The sequence below is a fragment of the Sycon ciliatum genome, chromosome 9, assembly GCF_964019385.1.
Source record: "Sycon ciliatum chromosome 9, ocSycCili1.1, whole genome shotgun sequence".
NCBI classification, from domain to species: domain Eukaryota; kingdom Metazoa; phylum Porifera; class Calcarea; order Leucosolenida; family Sycettidae; genus Sycon; species Sycon ciliatum.
The window spans coordinates 22,343,888-22,369,640 of NC_088651.1; the positions used below are offsets into that span (position 1 = coordinate 22,343,888).

Genomic DNA, 25,753 nt, shown 5'->3' on the forward strand with positions numbered 1-25,753 from the left:
CGTGGTTTAAAAGTGGGTGAAAAAGTATTTGCACAATGTTATCTACCGACTTCTACCAGCCTCAGATCTGGTAGAGCCAGCAGAGGCAGTAGAGGAAAGTGGAATGCGCCATTTGGGATAGTAACATAATGTGACTACATCTAGCAGAAAAAAGAGTCTGTACCGAAAACTGTAGATCAAAAAAAGAACTCCGAACCATGACCATCCATGAATTGCCCCTCCCCAAAAGTAATAGTACTTATAGAGCGACTTTACTGTGCTTGGTAAACCAAAGCTCTGTCAAGAAAAGGACCAAGGAACTAGCAACTGATGGTGCTAGTGGACATTATAGCGTAACTTGTACAATCAGTATCGCCTGAAGCGTTGGTCTTTGATTGTGAGCAATTTATCACTATAAGCGATACACTATGACCGATACTGCATGTACTCTATGCGAGTGCGGTATCAAAAAGACACAGCGCACCACCGTACACACACACACACTGCATAGTTGGTTGCATCGTACATCCTGTGTACTCCTACTGTGAGAAATCAGCACCCTAGCATGCCTGTGCAGCAAAGGCTCCTGACACACAACGTCAGCATATCCTCACAATGAAGGCATTTTGGACAATTAATACTGCAAGTAGAACTGACAAAATAACACTGGGCAAATTTTTCACAAAAAAGTAACTTCCTGTTCGCCTCTAACGCCATTTGATTTCACATCAATTACTTTTACCGATGCAAAAATGATGTTACAGAGGTCTTTTGAAAAATAAATTTGATCCCTACAGGCGATTATATTACTATAGACGATTATTTCTATACGAGGCAACTGTGTATACTTCGATATGGCAAATGAAAATGAATTTGAGAAGTTGATCACTATGGCCGCCAACCATATAGGATATACATATTGTAGTTCCTTAGTCCTTTTTCTTTTCTCTAAATGTATCCTTGGCTCTCCATTTGAGTCAAAACTCTGCCATTCTGCCGAGTGTCAACATAGGATTGCTCACTCGGGAATGGCTTAATCATAATTGTTCATATGTTGTGGTATTCTTCTCATGTATTGCAGCCTGCACTTCGCAATGCAAAATACCAGCACTACCAGTATGTTGGCACACTAAGAGCCGGCAGAAAAACTCGCAGGAGGATGTTTTTGCATAGCATTGCTTCTGGAGAGAAAATTGTTGCACCAATGTGGAACAAAGCTGCCCGTATTTGTGCAAGTAAGTAGTACGGTTGTGCCGCCATGCACCCAATACTGTATCCCAAACGTGATTTTAGTCATGCTAGCTCTGCAAGAATTCATGCCTGCCCTTCAGCCCGTGCCACGCATACCTAACACGCTGCTGATCCTGTTGAAAGATGAACTGAGATCACATGACATCAGATCACATGACATCAGATCACATGACATTAGATCACATGACGTCACATAACATGACATCACATAACATGACATCATATAACATGACATCACATAACATGACATCACATAACATGACATCAGTTCGCATGACATCTAATCGCATGAAAGCAGAACGCTCGAAATCAAATCGCATCATGCCATGAAAGCCGAACGCTTGACATCAAATCACATAAAATCAGAAGGCTCGACATTGAATCGCATAATATGGTACTCGCACGATTAGTGCCTCTGGGGCGCTATCTTTTTCAATGTCTATCACGGATGGGGTATTATTCAAGAGAGGGCACAATTTAAGACGGGGCACTCTTCAAGTGAGGGCACTTTTCAAGAGAGTGGTAGCAGTAGATGAATGTGGCAGCTGTGTGTTCGTGTGGACAAAAAAGGTGAGTGCGTATTATTTGAAGAGTGTGAGTGCTACAACATTTTCTTTCTGCTTGCATAGCACAGGGTCAAGTGTACAAATATAAACAGCTTCCAGCACCTGCATCTGCTTAACCCTTTACCATCCATGCGTACTTGAATCGATCTCTAGAGATCGATGAACTCGCACCAAAAGGCGCATCGTAACTCAGGAACCGTTCACCGTAGAACGCTGAGACTTCGCATGAGACTCCCCAGGATACAGACCATCGTCCTAACGGCGCAAAAGAGGGGTCTTCCCACTCAATGTTATCGCGAAAATCGAGCTTGAAGTTATGCGAAAAAATAAGTACAGTGAAAAAGTCGAAATTTATTTGAGTGAGTATACGATGAATGCAGGCGAGGCTTTGGAGTTCCTCAATCGACTTGACGATGGAAACTGCTCCGACACCTGCCTCGAGTCAAGCGACGACTATGAGAACAGTGATGAGTCGGAGTTTGACGAGGTAGTCGCCACTGAAAGCGTCGACGATGACGACGCAGTTGAAAATTTTGTAAAATATGATACGTCCGCAACTGCGAACCCAACTGACAGCGAAGACGATATCAGTTCGGCTGAAGATGATGAGGAAAGGCCCACAGGTCGACGGACACCTGCCAGGCGCGGACGTGGACGTGTTCATGGTCGTGGTCGTGGTCGTGGTGTTGGTCGTGGACGTGGTGTTGGGAGAGCCAGAGGACGTGGACGAGGAGCGCAACATGTGGCAGATGCCACAGCTGCTGCTGTCGACACTTCATCTTGGAGCGATGGGGACGATGCTGAAAATCATGGGCGTAGGAACGGGTCCCGGCAGGCCCGGCGGTCGCCGGACCAATAATTTTCGAATTATTATTATTTTTTTTTAAAGATTTCAACCTTGTTGATGACTTGTCGACTCTTGTACAGGTACCATGTTTTACATCGACAATGCTGTGTCATCAGCATGCATATTCTTATTTTTCATATTATTCTGTAGCATAATATGGCCTTTCAGGCCCAATTTTCAAAAAAATCCAGGGGGAAGACCCCTGACCCCCCTCCCTCTCACAGTTTAGCCGCACCAATATTAAACTGCTTCCTACGCCCCTGAAATGCTGGTGTGTTGCCAAACTTTCACCCTGCCCCGAGAACCAGGTGCTCACTTACCTGGTGGCGTGGCCTATTTGAAAGAGTTGGATGTTTTCCAGCTGTATTTCGGGGACGCTGAGCTGGAGAAAATTGCTGACGCTACAAACGAGTATGCTTGGATGAACATTGCAGTCTATCCCTGTTATGACGATAAATATGGAGGGTGGATCGAGTGCACAGCGGGTGAGATCAAACGACTTATTGGACTTCTATCGTACATGAGCCTGGTGAAATTGCCGTTTCATGGGACATGGGCGCGTTCATTCATCCCTACCTCTGTATGCCAAAAATGGACGAGTCTGGCATCACCGACTGCGTGTCGTCCTTTGTTGTTCTTTTTGTTGTTGTCTTGCTCGCTGTGTTGTTCTCTCTCTGCTCAGTTCGGTGCTTGTTCAGTTGTTGCTGTGTTGTTGATTTTTTTTGGCGTTGTTCTGTTCCTCTTCTCGTCGTTCTGTTGCTCTTCTTGTCGTTCTGTTCCGCATGGTTTTGTTAAGTAGATGTATTTTGCACCGGTCTGTGGTCAGTTTTTGTTTTGCTGCTGCTGAGGCGCGAAGGATCCTGGATGCAAGAATTGCGGAGACGGCATGATTGGTCGTGGGTGTCTGTGGGGTCTTGCTCCGAGGAACGTGAAGGCCTGTTGCATGCACACAGTTAATTCTATACTTGTTTCCAGTTGCATTTTTTGATTTTAGTGTTTTTGGTTTGGCCCTGTGTCGTGGCCTGGTTGTAGAGCGTCGGCTCTGGGTTTTTGGTTGGCCTTGTGTCGTGGCCCGTTTTTCTTTAGAGCGTCGGCTCTGGGTTCTGTTGGCTTGTTGTTAGCTTGTTGTGCTACAATGCAAGCTGGGTTTGGTTTTTTTTGCTGTAGTGCATGTGCAACGTGGTGTTGGTTCATTATTTTGTGGAATGTCATCAAGGGGGCAGGTGTTGTGAAATGATGTGTTGTTTTCCTGTGTGATCGCATTTCCCAAACTGTCTCGTTTAGCCGCGTGCATGTGTGATATGACCATGCGCAATTTTGTAGTCGAGGATCCCTTTGTCAGTCTTCTTGTTCGTCTCTTTCAGTGTAGTTTTCATTTCCGTCTTGTCAATAATAAAATGTAAAACAATCTAGTCTTGTCCGTTGTGTCCTGCGTCCTGGGAAATGGAAAGGCTGTGATTCCGTAACATGATTGAGTGAAGTGATTAAGGTACATTGAAAGAATATAGAATGTACGTTCGCCAAGGTAACATTCGAGGGATTATTCGTTCGAAGTAAATACCATTTGTTGCATCACTACTATTTTTTCAATGCTGGTGCATTTGAGTCCTCCAGAATAAAAAAAAACGAAGAAAATTGAGCCTCAACTCTACTGTAATCTATCATGACTCAGCAGAAACTGTAACAAGAACTTCGATTTTGATCCTGAAACCACCAGTGTTTATCGCCTGGACAAGATTATTAGGAAAACAACGCCAAACTTGCATATGCGCTTGGTTACAGACCCGAGGGGGGGGGCACTATAAGAGAGAGGGCTTTCTTTTTGATCGGCACTCAGAGACTGGGGCACTGTTCGAGAGAGGGCTCTAATCCCGACAGTACAGTAAAAGCAGATTTCACGACATCAAATCTCGTGAAAGCAGATTTCACGACATCAAATCGCTGCAGATAGCACGACATCAAATCGCATGACATCAGTTCGCACTGCATCAAATCACATGAAAGCAGATCACACGACACTACGTCGCATGACAATTTGAAAAGCAGATCGCACTGCATCAAATCGCATGAGAGCAGATTTCACGACATCGAATCGCATGACATCAGTTCGCACTCAGGGTTGGTGAGCTGCCGGATTGACAACTGAGTAGCTGCGGTGGTATGCAGGGTGAATGTATCTAGTGATTCCAGACTACAGTCACATCACATCATTTGGGTGAGAGGAGTTTGATGTGTTTCGAAGCACCTACCATTACCATCAAATCTCATGAAAGCAGATCACATGACTTTGCATCACATTACAATTTGAAAACCGATCGCACGACATCAAATCTCAGGAAAGCAGATCACACGACAATGCATCGCATGACAATTTGAAAACAGATCGCACGACATCAAATCGCATGAAAGAAGATCACACAACACCGTTGCTCGTTTCTATGTGTGATCTGAACACCCTTGAGTCTTTTCACATAATTATATGCTGTGTTTCTACAATGGAAGATCTGTCTTCATTCCTCAAGACTATAAGTAACTTCTCCTCGCTATGGTGAGGCCTGTTGGTTGTTGCTGTGTGCCCAACAACTTGGACAATGCTACACATGTATATCGTGTTTGGCTCAATGCAGGGAAAAACAATACTGGAGCGTTTAAAGACCAAAGCATATTCTGCCCGTCAACTGTGACCGTCCTGAGAAGAGCATATGAAAAGTTGGATTATAATAGAGCTGTGGCCCTGTGTGCCAAGAATAACGGCAAACTACTGGGCACGAGGGCACATACGGATCGTTGTGCAAAGCGTTTTATCAAGAAAGGAAAAAAACAAACAGCGGCTTGGATATATTCTTCCAAGTGGGCAGACGCTAAACGCGTCTACGATCTCTCTACATACCCGAAGGATGACAACACACATCTCATCACCATCTGTGAATACCGTGAGTTACTTATTTTGTACATTCATCTCTCATATCCTTTTTTTTAATTAAGGGGGCAATTTACACAAGCGCAGGATTTCTCCCGTGCGATGGCATAACAAAAGCCTGTATAGCTGATATTTTAATTTTCACGCATTCCAGCCACCATCAGCCTGATCTATTTCAGTATTCAGAAGTCCACCCTTGTATACGGAAGCAACGGATATTTTTTTACTGTTAACGCAAGATTCTTGACTGAAGTGTCAGGTCAGTCGACAGGAAACGCGAGCTCCGATGTTTGGAGAAGGCACATTATCCGCCAATTACTGCGTATGTCGCAGCGTCTTAGTTGACTCAAATTTGATTTGTGATTTTTGAAAAATTCCTTCAGGACTGTGCCCGGCTAATTGTTTTTTTTTCTCGTATGAGTTTTTCATTTTTGGCGGAAAAAACTTTGCATTCAGAAGCAAATTGGGGAAGTGTTTTGAATAATCCAAAAAAAATAGATCTCATGACATCAAATCGAATGAAAGCAGATCACCCGACATGAAATCGCATGATATCAGGTCGCGCATCAATGGCGTGATCAGATCACATACTAGTTATTGGTTAAGTCGGCCTCACTGCAGGGAAAATGTACAAAGCAATAATTATTACAACTCGTATGGAGAGCCAAGGATTTTAAAATTACAAAATAGTGGTTGCGACTTCGGCTATGATTTTTTAGGAAAGGGTTTGCTCCCACACTGGAGCTCGCGCTATTCCGCCGACTTGACTTGACACTTGACTGACTCAAGACTGCCATCCAGAGCACACGAGAAGTCCATCGAACCTTCGACTCTGCAAACCTGCAAGAACGCTTCACTCCCTGCTCAATACACAGTGTTTCGGGAGAATAGCGCGAGCTCCAGTGTGGGAGCAAGCCCGTTCCTAAAAAGATTTTATCATGATTTTAGAATCAACTCGTAAAAACTCCAAGTCAATCTCCCATTGACACAAACCTCGTTTATTCAACATAATCATATCCTATCCAATAAAAACAGTTCATAAAAACAGCTTTTTAGGATCGGACCCAGTCCGCATAACCAAGAGAGCTAGTTCCCTTGGCTGCTGTTAGGATATGCAAGAATTGGCCTCCCAGATAAGGTCTAACAAGGAGAAGTGGCTATAGTTGTGAATGACCACCGGTAACCATGGAGACAGACCACACTCTCATTATAGATACTGGTTATGAATAGACCGAATAAGGAAAATGATCTGATAGCCTATGAAGAGTAAAAGAAATTGAACCAATGACAACAAATACTCTTCCAGCACACGAGTTGTCATAGCAACACAAATAACAGCTGACCACTAATTTTGTTGTTGGAGATTGAGTAGGAGTTTTTACTGGTTGATTCTAAATACAATAAATGCTCCGGCCTTGGGTTTATGACCAATAAAAACTAATTATAAAAACCTCGGGAGACCTTGGTTTTTATAATACTTTTTATTGGTCATAAACCCTCGGCCTCCTCATTTATTGTATACATAAAAAAAGAGAGGACCATAAGTTTGCAAGCTATCCGTTTTGTCCAACACTAACAGTTTTAAGCAGAGTACTGTTGAGTCAAAATGTGCAACAATTAGCACACAACTGACTGATGTGATACTGACATTCAACGGCCTGATGTTTAGCTGCACCCTGTTTGGAATTCTCTCAAGAAAAAAACTAGTAAAGACCTTGTTTTCATCAGCATGGATTACTATCTCCAGAACTGTAAATATGGCTAAAAAAAGAGAGGACCATAAGTTTACAAGTTATCCGTTTTGTCCAACACTGACGATTATAAGCAGGATACCTTTGAGTCAAAATGTGCAACAATTAGCACAAAACTGACTTATGTGATACTAACATCCAACGACCTGATGCTTAGCTGCATCACGTCTGGAATGCGCTAACTAACAGCCTTCCAACTTGGATGGTTTTAAGTTATGAAGTAACGTAAGAAAGGGGAAGGTGAGCGCGCACTCTAGATGAAAACGAGAGAAACATCAGAGCGAACAGAGAATGTTAGGTATGACAAGATGATGACAAAGGATGAAGGACCACGGCACAGGACGGCCACGGCTCACTTCGAAAACGCGAAAGCAATGACCACCCAACTTGGGAGGCTCATGTGATCATAGATAAGCACAATAGGGAAAGTTACGCGATCACGAAGCAAGACAGACCGGACGGCACTATCTCTATCAAGATAACATGAGCCTCCCAAGGCGGGTTGTTGTGCAAGGTACAGGTGCGAGGCACAGGTGCGAGGCATAGGTACGAGGCACAGGTGCGAGGCACAGGTGCGAGGCATAGGTACGAGGCACACGTTTTCGTCAACTTTTCGAGCTTGCAGCATTTCCCTTTTTAGACAGCCCAGCCGGCATCGGGCCGGATTGGAGGTAGTTAGAAAGTATTGATAGACTGATGGTAGTAGTGACAGCTTAGGTAATTTAATTAGTTTTTGGGCACATGCCAGAGCTCTTTGCGATAGGAGACATCCCACAGGACGAGGCCCAGGCGAGGCTGCTTTGTTCTCTCCCAGGAATCAAGCATTCAATCGTGGGAATAGTTCAAACTTTGTCAAACCTTGCCTCAGAGTCCGTCGACAGAGAGGCATGGAGGAGTAGCATGATTCCAGATCTATCTTCAGAAGTAAAAGCCCTGACAGAGGAGTTGATTGCCCTCGACAAGACGACATCAGCCATTGCAGAAAATTCGAAAGCGGCGAGCAGCAGTTGGTCAACGGTTGTCGGAGCGGGAAGCAAAGCTCCATGCAACGTACATCAATGGGCAGGGTATCTGGTGAGCAGTTGCTGACAGATTACTGGCTCTGGCAGTGTCTGGTGGCCAGTCAGATGGCACTGTCCAACTCGACAAGGAATTTTTCCGAGTCAGCATGCGGTGGGCAGTTCTTTAGCCGCTTCTTTGAGTAAGCTATTTAGAACCCCAGGGCTTTTGTTGGTGTCAACTTCGCGAAGGACCTTTTTTTTACCTCAGCTAGAGAAGTCGAGATCTCTTCAAGGGGACTGATAATGGCAGGGGTGGGGTTGATGGCTGGAGGGTGCTCATCTGCATTGACCATGGTCAGCTTGCTCTATGAAATGAAGAATGCATTGAAGGTAGCGGCCTTTTGTGCTGGTGTCGTTGCAGGAGCTGATATTGTTTTGTTTTTTTGAATTTTTGAATTCTTTATTCTCACGATTGCACCATTGACAATAAGAGATAAATTTATGAGAAGGTGAGATGCTGTGGGTGGGGCTGTGGGTTATGCAGTTGGAAAGTGATCTACATCAATTTGAATTTTACAAGTATGGGAGAGGGTGAGCGCTGCAGGAGCAAATTGAGTTAATCAGCAGTGAGCAGATTTCTTGTTTGAAAGCAGGTCGGGAGGAGACGTCACGAATGCTAGCAAGGAGGGCATTGTAGTATTCTAGGGACTTGTACAGTGGGGAGTCTTTACAGCGACCGGTTCTGGAGCGTGGGAGGTGCCAAGTGCGTGCGTGTCTAAGGCTGTACTGAACCGTAACTTGAGCGGGGGTGTTGAGCATGCGTATGTGTTGGGGGCATATTGGTATTTTATGGAGTGGGCAAGAAGGGTGAGCTTCACTTTGCGGTGAGAGAACATTGTCGGCCATCTGAGCCGATGGAGCAGTGTTGAATGATTCAGAGGAGTGTAGAGGGGGAGACGGAGGCAGATTCTGGCCGCTTTGCGCTGGATTTGCTCAAGGACTGCGATTGTGAGTGGGGTGACAGCAATGCATGCATATTCAATTATAGGCAGGATATAGGTTTTGTAAATGAGAGAGAGAGAGAGCGATTTAGTGTGTAGAGTTGATTTGAGCCTAAAGAGAATATTAAAAGATTTTACGGCTTTCTTCAGCAAAATATCAAGGTGGGCTGACCATCTTAGGTGGTGCTGAAAGGTGATGCCGAGGTGACGATGCTGTTTTACTGTTTCTAGTAGGGCTTGCCCAAGTTTTATTTCGGGTAGTCGTGGTGGGGGTCGGTTAGCATGGTAGAACGGGAAGATGACGGTTTTCGTTTTGTTGACTAGCAGGTGCCAGCGCTCTAGCCATTCTGCTGCGGCATCGACGTTTCTTTGTAGCGCAGCCTCACATTCAATTTAGCTGCCTGCAATGGCAATTAGTGCAGTGTCGTCCACGAACTGGCTACACGAGGTTGTAGCATTTTCACAGGCAGTGGGCAGGTCAATGGTGTACGCCATCAACAGAAGTGGTCCCAGGACAGAGCCCTGTGGCGCTCCCGCTGGTATTGGTATGAAGGCGGATGTTGCGACTTCAAGCTGCACCCGCTGTCTGCGTCCTGTCAAGTAGGCTTCGAGCCACTTGTGAGCCTTGCAATTGACACCGTAGTGGCTCAGCTTTTTCAGCAAGCCTTGATGCCATACACGATCAAAGGCTTTACTGAGTTGTCGTTGTTGTTGTTGTTGTTGTTGTTGTTGTTGTTGTTGTTGTTGTTGTTGTTGTTGTTGTTGTTGTTGTTGTTGTTGTTGTTGTTGTTGTTTTTGTTGTTGTTGTTGTTGTTGTTGTTGTTGTTGTTGTTGTTGTTGTTGTTGTTGTTGTTGTTGTTGTTGTTGTTGTTGTTGTTGTTGTTGTTGTTGTTGTTGTTGTTGTTGTTGTTGTTGTTGTTGTTGTTGTTGTTGTTGTTTGAATTCTTTATTCTCACGATGGCACCATCGCCAATAAGAGATAAATTTATGAGAAGGTGAGATTGTGGGTTAAACAGTTGGAAAGTGATTTACATCACTTTGAACTTTACAAGTATGGGAGAAGGTGAGCGCTGCAGGAGCAGATTGAGTTAATCAGCAGTGCGCAGATTTCTTGTTTGAAAGCAGGTCGGGAGGAGACGTCACGAATGCTAGCAGGGAGGGCATTGTAGTATTCTAGGTACTTGTACAGTGGGGAGTCTTTACAGCGACCGGTTCTGGAGCGTGGGAGGTGCCAAGTGCGTGCGTGTCGAAGGCTGTACTGGGCCGTAACTTGAGCGGGGGTGTTGAGCAAGCATATGTGTTGTGGGGCATATTGGTATTTCATGGAGTGAGCAAGAAGGGTGAACTTCACTTTGCGGCGAGAGAACATTGTCGGCCATTTGAGCCGATGGAGCAGTGTTGAATGATCGAGAGGAGTGTAGAGGGGGAGACGGAGGCAGATTCTGGCCGCCTTGCGCTGGATTTGCTCAAGACGGTCAAGGGCTGCGATTGAGAGCGGGGTGACAGCAATGCATGCATATTCAATTATAGGCAGGATATACGTTTTGTAAATGAGAGAGAGTGATTTAGTGTGTAGAGTTAATTTGAGCCTAAAGAGAATATTAAAAGATTGTATAGCTTTCTTTAGCACAAAGTCAAGGTGGGCTGACCATCTTAGGTCGTGCTGAAAGATGATGCCGAGGTGACGATTTTGTGTTACTGTTTCTAGTAGGGTTTGGCCAAGTTTTATTTCGGGCAGTCGTGGTGGGGGTCGGTTAGCATGGTAGAACGGGAGGATGACGGTTTTCGTTTTATTGACTAGCAGGTGCCAGCGCTCTAGCCATTCTGCTGCGGCATCGACGCTTCTTTGTAGCTGCCTGCAATGGCAATCAGTGCGGTGTCGTCCGCGAACTGGCTACACGAGGTTGTAGCATTTTCACAGGCAGTGGGCAGGTCAATGGTGTACGCCAGGAACAGAAGTGGTCCCAGGACCGAGCCCTGGAGCACTCCCGCTGGTATTGGTATGAAGGCGGATGTTGTGCCTTCAACCTGCACCCGCTGTCTGCGTCCTGTCAAGTAGGCTTCGAGCCAATTGTGAGCCTTGCCGTCGACACCGTAGTGGCTCAGCCTTTTCAGCAAGCCTTGATGCCATACACGATCAAAGGCTTTACTGAGATCGAAGAAACACGTGACAACATGCTTCCCCGCATCCCTAGCTGTGGATATCTGGTGGACGATCCGTGCGAGTTGCAGTTCGGTCCCGTCTTGTTTCCTGAAGCCGGATTGGTTGGAGGGTAAGTGCGGTGCTATGTGATTGTACAGACGAGAGTGGACTATTTTTTCTTGTGTTTTTGATATTATACTGAGCAGGGAGATGGGTCGGTAGTTGGTAGGATGGGAGGGGTTGCCCGACTTGGGGATGGGTGTAATAGTTGCGTCTTTCCAATCCTGTGGTATTTCTCCGGTTTTGAAGGACAGATTGTAGAGACTAGTGAGAGATGGGGAGATTTCCTTTGCAGTTTCTTTCAGGAGCCGAGTTGGGATGTTGTCAAAGCCTGGGCTCTTGCCAGTGTCTAGACTGCTTAGAAGCTTCTCGACCTCTTCCACTGTTGCTGCGATTGTATTTAGAGTATGACTGATGTCAGGGGTAGTGTTGATGTATGGTGTAGTTCAGGTGGTCTTGTCGATGGACTGTTGGCTTTGGGAGATAAAGAACTTGTTGAGAGCTGTTGCCTTCTCCATAGCCGTGGCTGCAGTGGAGTTGGCTGTCGATAGTGTGGGAATTGTTTGCTTAGGCGGTTTCTTCAGGTGCTTCAGTAGACGGTGGAGGTTTGTACCCGTTGACGTTGTTTGCTGGACAAAATCGGACTTAGCCTGTCGCAAAAGAGCGGTTACTCGGTTACGCTGAGCTGTGTACAGTTTCCAATCTGAGTCTAGTTGGGTCGCCTTGTAGGTGCGGAACTGTTTGTGCTTTGTTTTGATCTGGCTGAGGAGATCCTTCGTCATCCAGGGACGAGTGGCCGTAGAATTTTTGCGGGACTTGCTTCTGGTCACTTGGCAGTGGTGCACGGCTAGTTTCAGTATCTGGTCTCTCCAGAAGTTCCAGAATGAGGTTACTGGCTGAGGGTCAGTGGGATGTGGATTGTACTGCAGATTGCAGGTAGCAAGAGCTTCACGCAGGGACGCAATGCGTTCCTCGCTCCACAACCAGTATGTGCTGGAGGTGCTTTGCTGTGTAGTACTGCTCTCATTTTTATTATTATCGGTATTATTGTTTCTGTGGGTGGTGTGCTGCTGGGGTTGTAGGTTGCATTGTATGACAACATGATCAGAGGCACCAATAGGGGGCAGGCTTGTGATGGTGACGTTATGGCGGCTGAGGCTAGAGATGGCCAGGTCCAGGCACGATGTAGGTGTGTGTTGGCGTAGGTGGGTGGCAAAGGAGACGTGTTGTGTGAGGCCAAGAGTCTCGCACAGCCAATGCAGGTCCTCACCTAAGGCATCAGTGGTGTCGCTGGGGTGCCACAAGCAGTTCTTGGCGTTGAAGTCGCCAAGGTGAAGTATCTCATCCTGGGGTCTTTCAACTAGCTTTATGGCTCTCTCCAGTTCCATCACGAACTCTGCCGGGTCGGACCGCGGGGGACGGTAGATGTTCCCTACCACAAGGGAGGCTTGGCCGATTGTTATTTTAATCCAAATACATTCAGCTTGAGTCATGGGAATGGTAATTGTCTCGTGTTGGCAGCTGTGTGGTATGTATGTGGCGACTCCTCCACCAAAGGTGTCCCGGTCCGCTCTTATGAGTTAGTAGCCGTTGATGGCGTACATCCCGTCGCTGTCTGATGGATCCGCCCAGGTTTCCTGGATGGCGATTATTGACGGTTGTTGCAACTCTGCCACGTGGCTAAGCTCGTCCATCTTGTTGAACAGACACCTGACGTTCGAGCTGATGAAATTCGCGACTTCCATTTTTTATTTATTTATTTTTGTAATTTGTTTCGTTTTTTTGGCATTTCTGCAATTGAAAGTATTGTTCTCACTGATATTGTGTGGAGGACAGCCCTAGGATTGAGTATCCTGTGACACCAGTGCCAGTGGGCTCAAGCGTGAGCCCTGTGCTGGGGCAAGGGGTTGGCTTTGGCCAGGGTCGACGTTGTTGCTCTCTGCGTCTGCGACGTCCGGTGCAGAGTTTCCATTCTTCCTCCGCTGCATTGAGCTTCTGCAGGAGTTGTTCGGCGCGAAACCATGTCTCGGCTATTGCGAGAACGTGAATGCCTCGTGTTGAGATGAGCGTTTGAACTTCTGCTACCTTCCGCCGAACACTACACACATTCAGAAATCCCACACTGAGTGACTCGGTCGGGGAGGTAGGTGGTGCTGTGGGTGTTACATTATAGTTATAGTTCCTATCATGGGCGGCTCTATCACCCCAGTCATACAGACGGATCGACGATGGCATCAAGGAATCCATAAACAAAGCAGCACCACAAGGTCCTGATGCTGAAGGATCGCGTTCAAGCAATCGAGAAGTCACAACAAGGACAGTCGGTACGATTGATCGCATGAACAAATTTGAAGCCCAGCGCAAAATGAAACTTCCCCAGGGAACGTTTGACTCCTGGCTTCAGAAGTAGCAGCTGAATTTGAAGTCTGCAAAAAATTAATCTTCTCTCTCTGTCTCTCTGTCTCTCTCTGTCTTTCTCCATCTCTCCGTCTTTCTCTCCAAGTGTTGTTTGACCTGAAATAAGAATGACATTGCGCAAGTCCTGAGGAATTGTATTAGCTGCATTTTGACATACATATCATATAATGGGATCCACATATGGTCACGCGGTGCAAGCCTCTAACTAAAGACCATCTCCTACTAAAGACCGCTTTTGCTGGCACCAAGGGGTGGTCGGTAGTCACAGGTTTTACTGTAGCACATTTCCTTATGTCCAATGCACAGCCATCAAATGTACAGTACACAAGATTCAGAATGGAGAAAGAGAAGAAGCCACTTTGTCATACAACCAGACTGCCCGCTACACATGCTGGACAGGGTATGAAATGGACGGAATAGCAAATCCAATCTGCAACAACTCAGGCCGGCTCACATCTATTCCTACTTGCCGCCGTAAGTACACAGCGTGTAATGAAAATCAACATTTTTTGCGAATCGATCTTTTTTCAGCATCACTTTTCAACGAGGGCGATACAAAGTGGGCCGAATGAAACCCGGAGGAATAGAATCATGCTCTCCACTTCCCCATCATGACCATCATGATGATACTCATGGGCGTCACCGGACCCCTTCACAGGGGGGTGCACAGGAATTTTGCACAGGAACACACGAAAAAGTTCGCTGATAGTGAGCTGGCCAAACGCTTTCCTTTTTCGAGAAGACGACATTTTGAGAGGAAACAGCTCCAAAGACTCTATCAGGATTCCACCTGTACAAGGCCAAAGGATGCAGCGCTGCGCACACGTGCACGCGCGTAGTAGGCAAGTACTAAATTAGTAGCACTACAATCGGTCATGTATCTGCACTCGCTACATACCATGCACTCACGCGATCGCGGCGGACACGTACAACTAGTTTTTATATATTAGTGCATGCAGTTTATTAGTTGATTCTATCAGCACTACACTTTTCATAACCAGGAGTTCGCAAAAAACCAAGGTCGAATTTTTTAGTGGGGTGCACGTGGCCCCCGTGCCCATCACGGGTGACGCCCCTGATACTGATATTGTTAGGAAACGAAACAACTAAAAACTCCATAAGAAAACTGAGCACCTACCGCCCCTGTGACTTTGGTCTCAGAATTTAATGCTACGTTCCAAGTGTACGAGGAGCACCCAACGAAACAGCTATGTTGTGGTTCGCATTCAGCCCGCACACTACTCATACACAGTGTCACTGATACACACGGATCGGAGAGTTTAGAAATACATTGCATTGAAAGGGAGCAAGGAAGTACGGGTAAAACCAGAGAGGAAAGACATGCAGCACAGGAAGCCAAGATGGATGCAGGGAGAAGCACATTACACACATGCGCACACTCTAGATACAGAGAGTGCTGCATAGCAACAGCAACTACGCGCATGGTAACAGTAGCTAAGATAATCTGATAATGACGTCACACATAGCATGCATGTAATCTAGGACTGTGACGTTGCACATAACATGCATGCAATCCATAACACTGCCGTGACTTTGTCACTCTCTACTCCTTTTTCAAGGCAAGACGGTCATCTCTCCACTTTCAAACCGGAAACCTCGAGCCACACTTTTTTATTCTATCGCCATCATAATATTATTGGTTTGCGATGTAAAATAAAACTTCAAGCAAACAAATAGGACATACAAATGGTCCTTTCCAGCTGCTGCACGAGCACAGGTATTGCATACCGAGGGCTACAGAGCAGCATTCATTTGTTAGGTGCCTAACATGTATGGTGTTATGGAACATTAGTTTGTTCTCTTCAGAAATTTTTCAAGAGTACCAGTATTATTTGACTTATGGAGGCATTTTAGAGAGCACATGTGAGCGTTTTGACAGATCCTATGTATAGGATATGAGTATTCTGCATTATCCAGAGTGTTGTAATGTTGTAATGTATCCAGATGATGATATAACTGGCAGGGGATGCAATAAAGAAGGGCTCGGCATGCTGAATACGTACAAATATGCCATGAGTACATGTCTGTGATTGATTGAGGAGTGCTGCCGGAGGTTGGCACATCTAGTGCTTTTAACCGTATTACGGCGGAAGTTTCAACCAGAGTATTGCCCGATCAGCTAACCTTTTCTCTCCCAATTCCGGTGATGGCCCCTGACCAAAATTTTGATTTTAAAAGATATAAGTAATTTGCAGGGAACAGACCACATCGGTGTGTGGGTTATCGTTCTCAGGGCACAATGGAGTGGCTTTTGAAGAGGATGACAGTAACTCTCTTGTGCTTGCTATGTCTGAACAAAACAATTCCATAGAGGAAACTCCAAACTGTCCTGAGAGCCGAAGACTTTGAAATCCATACTGGGCTTTCAGACTGCTGATGCTTTGGTTTGACCATTTCCGACTATTTTCGGCCTGATCATATTTGGCCGAAAATATGTTGCAGCCTAAATTTTGTTTTGCAAGGTTCAGTGTGACAGTGTATACAGGCAGCCGCAGTATAGACCAAAAATGTGTTGCAACTGAAATGTGTTTTAGCCCTGGGAGGCAGAAATTTGAATGGGTCGAAAATTTTATAGACTTACAGTATCTGGTGATGGATATTGTGAGTTTGGTTTTGTCTCCAAGTCAAGTATGTGAATGCTCTGCGTGTGCTCCGCATTCAAATGTGGTGGTAGTTAACTGATGTCTATATTTACCATGTACAGCCTTCAAGTGCATCGCTCCTCGCGTTCCTAAAGCAGCGGTCTTCCCAGCCGAAGTATTGTACCTCGAAGCTGTTCACTATGAATGCGACACTGGGTGGCTGCTCATCGGAGATCCCAAGCCAACATGCACAGCATCTAGGAACTTCAGTTCTGTGCCCACCTGTTCAAGTACGTACATACTAATTATAGGATGTTTTTTTCTGACCTTAGTGCATCACCATGTCCTCTGTGTGTCCATGCTTCCATGTTTTAATGTTAATACTCACACACCAATATCCAGGAACAACAGTCTATTCATAAAAAGATAGGCCCAGGCTCTGGCGAGCTCCCGTTTTTGGTAATTTATCGTTCATGGTGCAGAGCCTCAGAATTTGAAACTTGAAATTTTGGAACTTGAAAGAGAGTCCATAAAGAGAACACCAACTGCTGTCAGAACTGCGCAATGTACAGTTGCAAGTAGAGTGAAACGGCATGGATTTCCCCAATTCTGTAATTTTGGATCAAAACCTGACCGAAATCCTGTTCATGTTAGACCAACCAGAATTGAAATTTGTTGTTTCTAGTCAACTGACAGGCCGTTTTTGTTTTGTCCGACCGCAATTTGTTTGTGCTTGCAAATGTACATGACTAGACAACTGACTGTAGTGTAGACTCTGTTGCTATGTACACATGCAAACGCTACCCTGATGATATTAGCAATGATCTTAGCCCTGCGCACGAAAAACGCAAGCAGCAAGGAATGTTTCCAAAAGGATACCAGCCGTAGGCTTCAAACATTCTGACATCGCAATTTCTATTCCAGAGAGCATTGTTCAGAGAAACAACGGACCAATAGAACGGTGCTGTAACAATGCCACCGGTGTGTGTGCTCGTGTCGTATGGAACACGACTGGAGGGCCTTCATGGGATAATGCAGTTGCGTGATGTTCACCACTTTCTTAGTACGGCAGACAGTATCCTATTGAAACTCGGGTATTGAGCCAATAATAAAAGTAGAAAGGAAAAGGACATATGGAAACGAGTTAAGAGTCCTTTCTACTAGTATCCTATTGGTTTTTTTTTTGTGTTGAAAGGATCTCACTGGGTACTCGTTAGCTGGCTCGCCAGAAACTCGGCTCGCTTGTGCGGCGAGCTCGTTTGCACTCATGAGCCCCGCAGATGATACAGCCTGCATATTACAGTAGAGTCAGTGCATATAGTGAATCTCCGTTCCCGCGACAGTCGTGCGTAGTCGTTTTGGAAGTTTGGTTCCACGCGGTGCAGCGAAGAACAGGGCTGCTTGCAATCGGTCTTTTCTTACAATGGCGGCTTAACGAAGGTGCAGAAAGGACACCTTGACACCAAATGCCTGTCGGAAGTGAAGTCAGTCGAAAGCAGCAGCAACTCCAGCGCTGGCGGTGAAATTCAAAGCAGTTGAAAAAAATCATCTTTGCCACATTAGTAAAACTCGATGACTTGCTCGCTCATTAGTGGAACTGTTTGCTTGTTTGTTATAGATACGCTTGTTTCAACACTATATTTTTAGAACGCAGAAAGAAATGTAAAAGATGGGCAAAATAGAAAGATTTCACCTGCCAACGAACACTGGTAGAATTGAATGGTGCCCTTTCCTGAAACCAAGACATGCATCATAGCCAGCAATCGCATGTCACCACGTACATTGAAAATCAACATAATTTTGCGAATCGACCTTTTTTTCAGGATCACTTTTCAACGAGGACGAAGCAAAGTCGGCCGAACGAAGCCTAGAGGAAGAAAATCACCCTCTCCACTTCACCATCACGATGCTGACATAGATACGAGATGAAACAACTGAAAAATCCACAAGAAAACTGTACGACCACTCACATGTATAACAAATAGTACAATCAACTGTGCGTATAACGACACTCGGCCGGGCATCAGAAAAGCCGGTCCTTATTCGCGAAGTGTCATTACACCCGAAGTCTCCTTATATGCATACAGGCAGAATGGACTTTGCTCTGGGCATGGAAATTCTGTCGTTATTCGCGAATTGTCGTCATATCCGCAGTCGTTATTATATAAGCAAGTTTGACTGTATGACAATTTGTATTGATTGCATAGGATTCTGCTCGTACTTTTGTACCGACTACTTGGGTCATGCAATGCGCGCACAGTACTGTGAAAGAAATGGCGAAGTGACCATGAACAACGCGATAATTACCATTAAATAAAAGGGGGTTTGTCAACTGACAACCGCTCTATTCAGTCGCTATTCACTCTTCGCGCATGCGCTGGATGAAAATTCTTTTATTGGTGATGTCGAAAAATTATTGATGTTTCGGGCCAGTCACCCACCATAGGAACCAGAATCTTCCGTTTGGAACCCCCCTGTTATTTACAATGCAATTGCGCGATGTGAATGAACGAGAGAGCTTGGAAGCCCATGGCCCTACGCTATGCTTTTTTACCGAGCGAGAGTCAATTTGCGGCGTGCAAAACTCGCATTTTCAAGAATTGTGCCTGTTCACGACGAGAAACTTTTGCGATTTTATCTCTTCATTTGGATCTTGTACTGTCTACAGTCAATGTACAGAGCAGTTTGCGACGATTTGTATTCGCGAATGTGTGATGGTCGCGAAGATAGCGAAATATGATCTCTAGCGAAAATTTTCTCTGTCCAGTAGGCAAAAAATGCATCGGGATGTTATAAATTTTCATTTCTCCCATTTTTTAAGACAAAACCTAGGATTCGAACCCGCACTATCGCCCTGCATTCATTCCCCGATACACTTCGCATACATACTCATTCTTCCAAGGTGTTTCACGTTATGATCTTGCATTTGAAATCCCTATTTGAATAGTGTGGCCAGCTGTCTTTGATAGTACAGTACGGGACAGGTATGGGATAGCACCAGGCATGCCGATGCTGTCCTTGATGGTACGGTACGGGACAGGTACGGGATAGCACCAGGCATGCCGATGGCACAAACAAACAAACAAACAAACATGGAATTGAAGCTGTGTGGACCCTGGCTTGCGCCAGACATTGCTGAAGTAACGTCTTTTGCATAGCGACAGGAATATTGCATTCATAAATACAGCAACCTTATCATGTCTCATGCGCCTGTTTTCATGGTCCAGATCTTTTCTTTACTGTACTTGCATTTAAATGAACGGCTTATCTAAGACTTTGTCGTTTGTTTACCTCCATATTCATCCCTGTATATGCATTACCGTTGTACTACTGGTCTAGAGCGATCAGACATCTTTCTTAATGCCTGTTGTGCAGTCATTGTTCCATGGCAGGTAATCATTTACTGAAAGCTCTCATAGCTGTGCTCTAGGGATATGCTTATAGTATCGCGTTGTTCTGCTTGCACACAACCTGCAATCTTATAGTTCAGCTCGTAATTGGACACTGAGACTCCAGATGAGGAAGAACGCTTATGCAAAATTGCTGAATTTGAAGTATCACGTTTTTTGATTTTTGCAAATGCTGTATCTCCGCCTCAATTTTCCCTCTAGTCGTTAAATGCCTAGTGCCATCAATCCTTAATGGCTGGAGCGAAGAAAAAGAGGTGAATTACCAAAAACCGGTGATTTACAAATGCAATCCAGGATACACATTGGTTTATGGCACCATTCCACCACACTGCAATGCTTATGGCAACCTCAACAGTACCGGTAATATCACCTGCGAGCGTAAGTTCCAACGAGCACATGCTCCTGTATGCCCATTGATTCCTGAACTTGCGCAGGAGTATTTAAGAAGAACTGCAGTAAGCTCCGCAGGATCAGAGAATGGACCTCACCCTCATCGACACACATTGACATATGATGCCAGTATGCTAAAACAACCCTATTCATGTCATGAACTACAGTGACTGGCCTTTCCGGCACCGGTCTAAACCAATGATAGTATTGTCCCTCTGGAGTTTGCCACCATGCATCATGCATCACTTGCCTGTTAAGCCTAACTATACTTGCACAAATGCATGTTTGCAAATGACCTCAACTCTGTTGGATTCATTGCAGCAACAGCAAATTCCTCGTTTGCATCTTTACAAGGAAATGCTGTTTGTTTTGATGTTTGCCACATTGCAGGAGATCATGGATTTAATCGGAGTCAACCCTGCTCAAACACACGTACAATTCTCCAAATCTCAAAACAAAAGTACAATTTCTTTAGCGCCGATGCCCTTTGCCGTAAGCATAATGGATGGCTTTTGAATAGGAAGACGCTTACCAGTAGCTGCGCATCTACTTTGCTCCAAGACGACGTGGAAGTCTGGCTGTCCGGAACCATTAAAGGTATTTCCAGGGCTAGGCCGACAAACCAAGGCCACGACTGGGACTTCAAACTAAAGCATGTCGTATGTGAAATGCGTAAGTAATTTTTGCAATTCTAACATGAGAAGAAAAGAGGATCGAAAGCTGCAAGTTACGCCAGAATATCCACTAGCACCACCAGTTACTGTGCAATCAGCTCGTGCGATAACATTGCACGACACTTGTAACTTGCGTAGCCTGTAGCTTTTGGCCCTCTTTCGTTATGATAAATTAATCCTTGGCTCTCCACCTGAGACTGATCATTTCTGTAAGTTTGTAATTATTAATAAACTGTTGAGCGGTACCTTTCGGCTGTTGAATAACACAAGAAACTAACTCTCCTCCTCCATGCGCTCCAAACCGACCATTGCTACCCTCGGTAGCCATTACTCACACCAATAACTTCAAACAACGAAGGGGTCACGGGTAAACCATTTCCTTCTGACAGCTGTTTCGCCTATATTTGATAGGCGAAACAGCTGTCAGAAGGAAATGTTTCACCCGTGACCCTTCGTTGTTTGAAGTTATTGCATACCTGCCAAGTATTCAGATTTTTTCGGGATTATCCCGCAATTTTGGATGAACTCCCGCGATCCCGAAATTCCTGTCGATTATCCCGAAATTCCTGTCGATTATCCCGAAATTCCTGTCGATTATCCCGAAATTCCTGTCGATTATCCCGAAATTCCTGTCGATTATCCCGAAATTCACTGTACAAGAAACAATCTTGATATTGTACTTGGAGCACTTCAAATGACTTGTCACAGGCCAGTAGTTGTCCTTATTGATTCCAGACCGCCATAGCCTGCAGTACCAGTGGATCTACTAGTGCTCCTTCCATGAGCAGTCTCTAAAAAACCTCCGTTTTTGAGTCTTGAACATGTGTCAGTGTGATCCGATGATCACGATCAATCGAAATGTTGGTGCCAGCAAAAGTTGAAAAAGGATTTGTTGGTGAAATATGACATATCCCGAAAAACCAAGGCAAATCCCGGGATTTTGCCATGGCGATCCAGAAAAAGCACTGTCAGTACTTGGCAGGTATGTTATTGGTGTGAGTACTGGCAACCGAGGGTAGCAATGGTCGGTTTAGAGCGCATGGAGGAACCGAGGGTAGCAATGGTCGGTTTAGAGCGCATGGAGGAACCGAGGGTAGCAATGGTCGGTTTAGAGCGCATGGAGGAACCGAGGGTAGCAATGGTCGGTTTAGAGCGCATGGAGGAACCGAGGGTAGCAATGGTCGGTTTAGAGCGCATGGAGGAACCGAGGGTAGCAATGGTCGGTTTAGAGCGCATGGAGGAACCGAGGGTAGCAATGGTCGGTTTAGAGCGCATGGAGGAAGCGAGGGTAGCAATGGTCGGTTTAGAGCGCATGGAGGAACCGAGGGTAGCAATGGTCGGTTTAGAGCACATGGAGGAACCGAGGGTAGCAATGGTCGGTTTAGAGCGCATGGAGGAACCGAGGGTAGCAATGGTCGGTTTAGAGCGCATGGAGGAGGAGAGTTAGTTTCTTGTTTGTAATTATTATTGGTTTTAAAAACTCGTTGTTGTCTGACCATGTTTGCATCAATTATATTCTTTATTGCACTGATACGATTGATTTCTCCACGCCGCTTCGTCAAAATAACCATTGAACAAGTTGCATCAAGGAGAGGTCAAAAATTATTTATCTCCAAGAGTGATTTTAGATCGCTGATTGGCCAGGCATCGGTATTGACCTTGCTTTAAAATAGCTATTTTATAAAAAATTAAAAAAAAATTAAAGGGCGTTTGTTAACTGACAACCTCTCTAGTTACTTGGTATTCACTCTTGGCACATGCGCTGGATGAAAATTCTTTTTTTAGTGATGTCCACCACTTTCTATTTTATAAAACACTCAATATCCGCTAGCCTTTGGGTAATCCTGAAGTAGAGACTATTAATATTAAAGTATGCATGACAAGTCAGACTTCCCATGACCGGCGTACCAACCAATCTATCCTGGAAGAAATCAATGACATCATCGGAGCAAGGATGCGGCTAGCGAACGAAGTCAAGAAATTTAAGTTGATGTGTTTTGCCCATGTTACGAGACCTGACGTTTTCTCCAAGCCCTTCCTGCAAGGATCAACTCCTGGGTCTCGACCGAGTGGAAGGCCCGGGACATCATGGATTTCTAACATGAAAAGTTGGACGGGTCAGGTGCGTAGCACTGCCGTTGGAGGTGATCCGGCCGGAGGGGGGTGGGGGATCTCGCCGGAAAATTGTGAAATTAGGGTGCAAAATCCTGCATTCTGGGCATGGTCGGGCGAAAAAGTGGTCCGGCCAAAGCCGGACCGGCCGGACCGGCTGCTACGCCCCTGCGGGTCTTCCCACTCCTCTCCTCCTCCTCTTGGTCCTCCTCCTTCACTCCGTCCTCCTCCCTCACTCCCTCTTCCTCTGTCTCACTCACTCCTCCGCTGTCTCACTCACTCCTCCACCTCCTCACTCCCTTCTCCTCTGTCTGGTGGTGGTGGTTGTGTTTATTTGAGTTCGCAAACCGAACGGACTGAACATGTCCAATGACAAGGAAGCGAATGAGATCCAAGTAACCCAGGAATGGGAAAACTCGGCAAGGAGACAGAGATGAAAAGAAAATAAGAGGAACAGAAAACTTTCAGGAAGAAGAGTAAAAGAAAGAAAGAAAAAGAAAGAAAGGAGAAAAAGAAGAAAAAGAAAAGATAAATAGTGGTCACGGCAAGAAGCAAAAAGCGAAAAGAAGGGATAAAGGAGAAAATGGGGAGGCAAATTGTGGTCACGGCCAAATCCCGAGTAGCGGTAGGACACAGTACACAGGTACTTGAAGTACATGACTTGCTTACATATCACAACAACAGGAACAAGTATGCATGAAGCATGCACACACACACACACACACACACACACACACACACACACACACACACACACACACACACACACACACACACACACACACACACATACACACACACAAACACACACACACACACACACACACCATTGGACCATTGGACGCCCATCGCCAGAGGCGATGATAGCGATGCTACAGCAGAAGCCATAGCAGCTTGTGCTGGGATTGCACCATTCAACAGCTTGCAAGGCTGAAGAATTGACCGCCACTATTCAGCCTGGTCTACACCACACAGCTATGAAGTGGCTTTTTCTGGCCAGTGAATCCCTACTTTTTGGTCTTTTTCATTTTACACACACACACACACACACACACACACACAAGCATCGGCCATGCCGACCCGGAAGTGGGAGACACTGACAGGAAGAGAGAAGAGAAGAGAGATAAATCGAAGCCTTGCACCCACACATCCACACCCCCCCCCCCCCACACACACACACACGCGCGCACACACACACACACACACACACACACACACACACAAACATGTACATACACACATACTCACACATACACACCCACCCACACACATACCCACACACATACCCCCCCCCCCCCGACACATACACACACACACATTCACACACATTCACGCACATTCACACACATTCTTGCACATACACACACTCGCACTCATCTGCACGTGTGCACGCGCGCACAGGGTCGGATCACTTACTTCCGATCCATCATAATGCCCGATCTTCTATATGGATCAAATGCAGTCTCGACATCTCTGGCAGCCAGGCACTGTCAGGGACTCCAGGTTCTGCAAATCCGTGGTGCCCGTGTAGTGTTCAGACGCCCGCCATGGACAATTATCCCCTCTCATTGTATCGGGGAACTGAAGTGTACAAGGAGAATCTGGCGTTCCTTGTATGGCGCTGCCGCTACGGCCAAGCAAGTCCTGAGCTTCAGGTTCTCTTGCTGCCAGCTTGTGGCCGGTCTACACGCCTGGACTCCGACATGGGTCTCTGCCTGCCACCCGCCCGCAGCAACTCTGGAAAGGGGAAATTCGCCTTCCAGGGTGCGCTATGCTGGAACAACCTGCCTAGCAGTATTCGCTCCATCTCCGTTCCTCGTCAGTTCCGTTCTGAAGCAGTCCCGTTTCTACTATGAACTGAGAACACTGCAGAGCAATTGTATGTGTGTCTGGCAGTGTACGTGTGTATGTGTGTTGTGTGCGTGTGTGTGTGTGTGCGTGTGTGTATGTGTGTGTGTGTGTGTGTGTGTGTGTGCGTGTGTGTTTGTGTGTGTGTGTGTGTGTGTCTGTGTGTGTGTGTGCGTGTGTGTTTGTGTGTGTGTGTGTGTGTGTGTGTGTGTGTGTGTGTGTATGTGTGTGTGTGTGTGTGTCTGTGTGTGTGTGTGCGTGTGTGTTTGTGTGTGTGTGTGTGTCTCAGGCAGGTTCCCAGAAATGGAGATCACCTGGCTTTTGGAAGCATTCAGGATCAAGCCAAGGTCGTTTAGCCAGTCAGCAATAGCTGACGCTGACACAGACAGAATTGCTGACACTTCAGACGTTGTCAGTTTGCTGCAAGCGAGACCAATATCATTTGCAAACTGCAACTACAAAGCTTGTCCAGCAACATAGGGTATTTCCCCGAGTGTATAGGTTGAATAGCAATAGCTGAAGCTGACGGAATTGCCGACACTTCAGACTTAGTCGGTTTGCTGCAAGCGAGACCAATATCATCTGCAAACTGCAAAGACAAGGCTTGTCCAGCAACATAGGGTATTTCTCGAGTGTATAGGTTGAACAGAATGGGGCCGAGCACAGATCTCTGTAGCACTCCGCAGTTGCAGCGAGTAATAGTGCTGCTATGTCTAGCGATGTCTTGAGGACAGCTGAAACGACGTGTGCAGACCATACACAGGAGTGGCTTCACGGCA

At 45.9% G+C, this 25,753-nt stretch overlaps 1 protein-coding gene across 1 annotated transcript in view; it reads left to right on the forward strand.

Annotated features, from left to right (window-relative positions):
• LOC135824928 (uncharacterized) overlaps window positions 1-25,753 on the forward strand; it is a 52,054-nt gene that overhangs the window by 20,308 nt on the left and 5,993 nt on the right. The window contains exons 3-8 of the mRNA XM_065337671.1: window positions 1,061-1,214; window positions 5,271-5,576; window positions 14,244-14,411; window positions 16,663-16,830; window positions 20,152-20,328; window positions 20,731-21,012. Of these exons, the coding sequence (XP_065193743.1) occupies window positions 1,061-1,214; window positions 5,271-5,576; window positions 14,244-14,411; window positions 16,663-16,830; window positions 20,152-20,328; window positions 20,731-21,012 (1,255 nt within the window). The remainder of the gene's footprint in view (window positions 1-1,060; window positions 1,215-5,270; window positions 5,577-14,243; window positions 14,412-16,662; window positions 16,831-20,151; window positions 20,329-20,730; window positions 21,013-25,753) is intronic.